The 5,845-nt window shown below is 31.4% G+C and overlaps 1 protein-coding gene across 1 annotated transcript; it reads left to right on the top strand.

The window, feature by feature from the left end:
• The first annotated feature begins 2,273 nt into the window (after positions 1–2,273).
• Positions 2,274–3,306, top strand: LOC110944707. Its single transcript, XM_022186354.1, has 2 exons — positions 2,274–2,379; positions 2,561–3,306. The coding sequence occupies exons 1-2, from the start codon at positions 2,274–2,276 to the stop codon at positions 3,304–3,306; spliced, it is 852 nt and encodes a 283-aa protein (XP_022042046.1).
• The last annotated feature ends 2,539 nt before the right edge of the window (positions 3,307–5,845 follow it).

Below are 5,845 nucleotides of genomic sequence, written 5' to 3'. Positions count from 1 at the left end.
AATAGGGATCCAATTGTAAATTGTGTTTTAATTATTTGGACTGATTTGAAAATTGTAGGGGTAGTAGTGTCATTTTATATGTTTCAAATAAGGTAACATCTCCTGAATTCCAGCGATCCATTTTTAAACTAACACTAAAAATCCGGACATTCTAAAAATCCAGAAACATGTAACCGCTACCAGAAATATATAACACCATATAACACCATATAACGCTATATAACACTATATAACACTATATAAAAATATATAACACTATACATCTATCATAGACATGCTATCAGAAAAATATAACACTATAACACAATATAACACTATACATCCATCATAGACTTGCTATTAGAAAAATATAACACTATGACACTATATAGCACTATATAACACTATACATCCATCATAGATCTACTACCAGAAAATATAACACTATAACACTATATAACACTATACTTCCATCATAGACTGCTACCAGAAAATATAACACTATATAACACTATAACATTGTATAAAACCTTCATTCTGCATCCATCACTATATAACACTCTATAAAACCTTCATTTTGCGATCTTCAGAAAGTTATAATTGATAAACGATAAAAAAAATACAAATTCATAAATTAATTCGTATTCTTAAAATAAAGGGTGGCAGTTATAGAAGGTTATCAATTAATTGAATCAATGAGAAAATTACTTGTTTACCCTTTTGAATTAATTTAGATTGAGGACACATGTCATCTCCACAATATTTCTCACACTTCTCACACTTTTGAATTAATATACATGATCTTTAATCTTAATATATATATATATATATATATATATATATATATATATATATATATATATTAGGGAAATATATATATTTAGCAAATCACATAAAAATGTGTCTGTGTGTATATCTTATGTGTTATGTGTATTTAGTGTAAAAATATAGAAAATTATATTTAACTAAATACCAACAAAATACACCTACAAAAATATGTAAGAAAAATGACAAAGCATATATAAAATTTTTACACATATATATCTACAAAATTTCATGGATAAAAATACAAGAACATATATATCATATCGATGCTCGGTAAACGGACAAATGGACACATGGATAAAAATACAAGAACATATATATCATATTGATGCTTGGTAAGGTAAACTGACAAACGGACAAATATTTGTTGGTTGTACTTTGTGCTTTCTTAGTTTTTTTTTTTTTTTTTTTCTCTTTTTCCATTACTTAATTACCCATATACTTTTCATATTTTAAAAATTATCACATAGCATTCTTTCACTTTGACTAATTAATTACCAAAATCATCCGTATATATATATGAAAACAACTTATTTTGAAAACCCACAATAGTTATCCAAATTCCAAATGATTCTCTTTGAAGAGGGATATGAACGTATATAATATTGAGGAAACTTGTTTAAACTTGGTAGTTGAATATAGAGTTTTGCATGATATGTTTTCTGTTGATATTTTGTTAAGGTTGTGTATTTGAATGTTCTATTTTGTTAAGGTTGTGTATTTGAATGTTTCAACTGTACTTGGAAAAATCCAAAATTTGATTGGTGTATGCATTCGTATAAACGAATCGGGTACTTTTTCTAACTCTGAATTCTAGCTTCAAATAATTTTTTAATACATATATATTTTTTGTTTATTATATTTTATTTCTCTAATTTATATATTTTTGTTTTTTTTTTCTCATAATTCAGTTAAAAAATTATCCAATATTTTTTTTTTCTCATAATTCAGTTAGAAAATTTTTATCCAAAAATGTAAATTCCTTCTAGGGTGGTAACTAAATGCATTTTATCTTAAAAACAATTAATTACAAGGTTTGAAAATCAACTTTAAGGGTAATAGGCTACTCGGTGTGGGAAATGGAGGATCGGCCTCCACGTCAGCGCCACGTAGGATGGGTGTAAGCATGGGACAAAGAGGATGGACCTAAGGAAATGGAGGATGGACCTAAAATATATATATATGTGTGTGTTGTATGTATATGTGTGTGTGAGAGGGGGGATGCCCGTCTTTATCGTCTTGGCCGGGATGATCTCAACGACGATTGAGGTGAAGAAATGGAGAGGGGGGCGGCGCCGCCCCACGACGTCCTGGGAACAACCCCGTACCGAGTAGGCTTATATCTATCTTTATATATTGCTTTAGTTTTGTGGTGTTTAGTGACCTTAATTTTTTTTATCAGAGTATACCAAAGACTGAGGGCTCGGCATTGGAAGCATAAAGACGACAAATGATGCATTATTAACAAAATGGTGGTGGAGATTCAAAACAGACAAAGACCAGCTGTTGATTTATGTTATCAAGGCCATTCATCACAGGGGCAAATGAAACAAGTCCTTACCACTCAACAGAACTGTACCCGGGCCTTGGAAGACTATCGTTAACATTCAGCACGAACTTATGAAACAAGGCTTCGACATCCACAATCATCTTAGAGTTTCGATCGGCAATGGAGAAAACACGAGATTCTGGCTGGATAACTGGAGTGATTCAGGGATACTGTGCGAAACATTCTAGGATGTTTTTAAATGGGCAGCTAACAAACAGGTTTCAATCGCTAATTGTTGGGACAATGGCACTAGTTCTTGGGTTGTTACTTGGAAGAGACAACCATGGTCTGAATCAGATTTGGCCCAATGGGCCGACCTTCAACAGGCCCTGCAGAATATCCATCCAACCGTGGGGCATGACAACTGGAAATGGATCGGCATCGAGGAAAACACGTTCACAGTTAAAGACTTCAAGAAGCAACTGGCGGATATCTCGGCAGCAACAATGGGGCTTAATAATGGAGGCGGCAATACAACAATCGAATCCTTATGGAACTCTTGGATCCCGATGAAAGTTAATTTCTTAATATGGAGGGCAGTCAACGAGAGGCTACTAATAAAGACAGCTCTAAAACATAGAGGTATACCCAACATCGAGGAGGGTTGCACCTGGTGTAATATCGGGCTAGACGAGCCACAACATTTATTCATCAGATGCCAAGTTGCTCGGTTTATCTGCTCCATTATTGCGTTGTGGTGTAAAACTCCTCAACTCACTATAGCACAAGATTTATTCGTATGGATAGATATGCTAAACAATCTGGACGGGTCGAAAGAAAAACGGAAAACCATTAAATCAATTGCTTTCACAACAATTTGGGTGCTATGGCTTAGGAGAAATGAGGAGATCTTCAAAGCTAAGGGTATCCAAATTCAGAGTTCAGTTGAAGACATCAAAATTTTGTCGTTCTTATGGGTCTCAAACAGATCTAAACTTAGAGGGTTAACATGAGAGCAGTGGAACACGTTTAACATTCCGATGTTTTCGATAGTTTAAGTAGGCTGTATTTTCGTTTCTCATCTTTTAATCTCTTGTTAAGAGCTACGTTTTGTACGATTATTGTTTTCAGTATTGAGTAATAAAATCCTATTTTGCTGGTGAAAAAAAATACCAAAGTCTAATAACTTACAATATAGCGGCTACCACTGATATAAAAATACCAATTGATAATAAAATAAAGTGAAATGTAATAATCATATTATATTTACTCATAACTTTGAATAAAAATACCAAATTGGTAAGTTAGTCTTTTCAATAACTAATATTAACGTTTGTAAAAAGTTTTTGCCTTTTACAGTTTATTAAACTCTAGCTAATTTATCATCACAAATAATTAGTTACATAATTTTTATATATTATTTTTGTTTGTTTTAAATCTTTTCTTTATTAAATATGTGCGTGCAACATACAAGACAATTGATAATAAAATAAAGTGAAATGTAATAACATGATACCGTGGTCCGTTCACGGATTCACGTATACTTTTGGTGAACATCATTATATATATATATATATATATATATATATATATATATATATATATATATACATACTAGGTTAATGCCCGCGCGATGCGCGGATTCATGCAAAACCATATTATTTACTTTGAAATGAAATATTGTGTACAAATACATACATTGGAAGAAAAAAACAGAAAACTTTTCAAATGTCGGGAATAACTTCCTTGTAAACTACATTTAAATTACATAAATCATAAGTGTATCAATAAAACTAATGCAAATAAACAGACATTATATAAATTATTAACAAAGTGGATTTTATCATTAGGTGTGAAGTAAGAACAAAATTTTTATGATTAAAAACTTGCAAAGGTTCACAATCCTATCTTATAATAATAACAACACCATACTAAAAGAGAAAGATAAAACAAAGAATGGGATCCGGATGGTTTTAAATCATGTTAAATGCTTAATTGATTAACATAAAAATGTGTTTAATATACTTTTTGAAGAAATTAGTAAGATCATTAGCATCAGTGAAGGATTTATATAATTTAAGAAATGACTACTTAACAGATAGATTAAACTTTCAACTCATGACAAATGAGCGGTTAAAAGCACAGTTAAGAGATGCAAAAAATGTTAAAAATTGAAATTGAAAACCATAACGAATGTCAAAAAGCAACAAAACCATATAAAAAAGTTAATATCTACCATATGAAAGGCAAAAAACATGACCTAAATGTCATATAACTAATGACTACGCCTAACGTAAGGTACAACCAGTTCAACACTCAACACCTGGTCATTTTCATCAAAAGAATAATGAACCCTGTCACGGACGTTAATTCGAGCTGCTTTCATAAACTTCTTCCACCTAGTTAACGCGTATCGAAAACCTCCGTCGATTTTTCTTTCACGTCTAGTACCGTTAGTAAATTGTTGTGGGGGATCTAGATGCATGAGCCTAATGGTGATATCTTTTAAACCTTCATCAAGTCTAGCCATCCGTGATACAGGATCAGGAATCCTCTGTATTGTTGTAAAAATAAAATTAATAATAAATATGAAACTAAAAGAAGAATGTTTATTAAGTAACAAAAAATTGCAACACTTGTTTTTTAGCGGTCTGTAAAATGATATTAAAACTTACAAAATAACGTTCACAAGCCATACGAACAAAACGACGAACACCACCAGGTATTTGTTCATCAACTTCATTTTCAGCATCGATAGGTGCAACGTCAGCCTGCAAATTAAATATATAGCATGTATTACATTAACATATATAAAATATATATTTAAGTACCAAAATGTAACTTACCTTATCGACATCTACATCAGGAAAATTCATTTCAACACCGTTTTTTTGCAAAAAAATTTTAAATGGAAAAAATTACCAAAAGCTTTTGTAAATAACAAAAAACAACCAGCCTTCAACTGTAACTGGCTGACAATTACGTCAATACCAACGGTAAAACCGACTTTACCGTCAGACGTTTCAATGGCAACGTTAAACATTTTGTTATCTAAAAGTACAGTAGAGATTACATCATTTGATGAATAATCATAATTTTTTGGCAGGATACATTCAAGAATGACCTGTGAGAATGATAAAAAAAAAAAAAGAAAAAAACAAATTAGTTTTAATATAAGTAAATTAATACATCAACACATTAAGAAAAATAAAAAATAGAATTTATCTTACATAAAAATGAGATGATGGAGGGAGCAGATACGTCCAGAAAGAGCCACGACTAACCCCATCAACGAAATATGTTAATTTAAACGTAGTAGAATCTACAGGATTAAATACTACCAAACAGCCTTTGGTTAGTCGCAAATGTTCTACAACATTGGACCAACCATGAAAAAAGAATAACTTTCCTTTAGCAGCGCTTAAAGATACATTAATAATCGGCCATCTTCAATGTGTATAATAACATTTGTAGGGCCTTTATCTACACCCCATAATTTGACCGCAACGTCATCTGGAATGGACTAATAAAACAAACAATTGCAAAATTAAT

The sequence above is a fragment of the Helianthus annuus genome, chromosome 6, assembly GCF_002127325.2.
Source record: "Helianthus annuus cultivar XRQ/B chromosome 6, HanXRQr2.0-SUNRISE, whole genome shotgun sequence".
Taxonomy (NCBI): Eukaryota; Viridiplantae; Streptophyta; class Magnoliopsida; order Asterales; family Asteraceae; genus Helianthus; species Helianthus annuus.
Note: the sequence above shows the minus strand (reverse complement) of the source record. Positions and strands in the feature narration are given on the sequence as shown.

Excerpts from the sequence above, each read along its gene's own strand:
- LOC110944707 (XM_022186354.1), top strand. The coding sequence starts at position 2,274 with ATGGTGGTGGAGATTCAAAACAGACAAAGACCAGCTGTTGATTTATGT. Across the intron at positions 2,380-2,560 it reads CCTTACCACTCAACAGAACT|CTAACAAACAGGTTTCAATC; the intron begins GTACCCGGGCCT and ends TTAAATGGGCAG.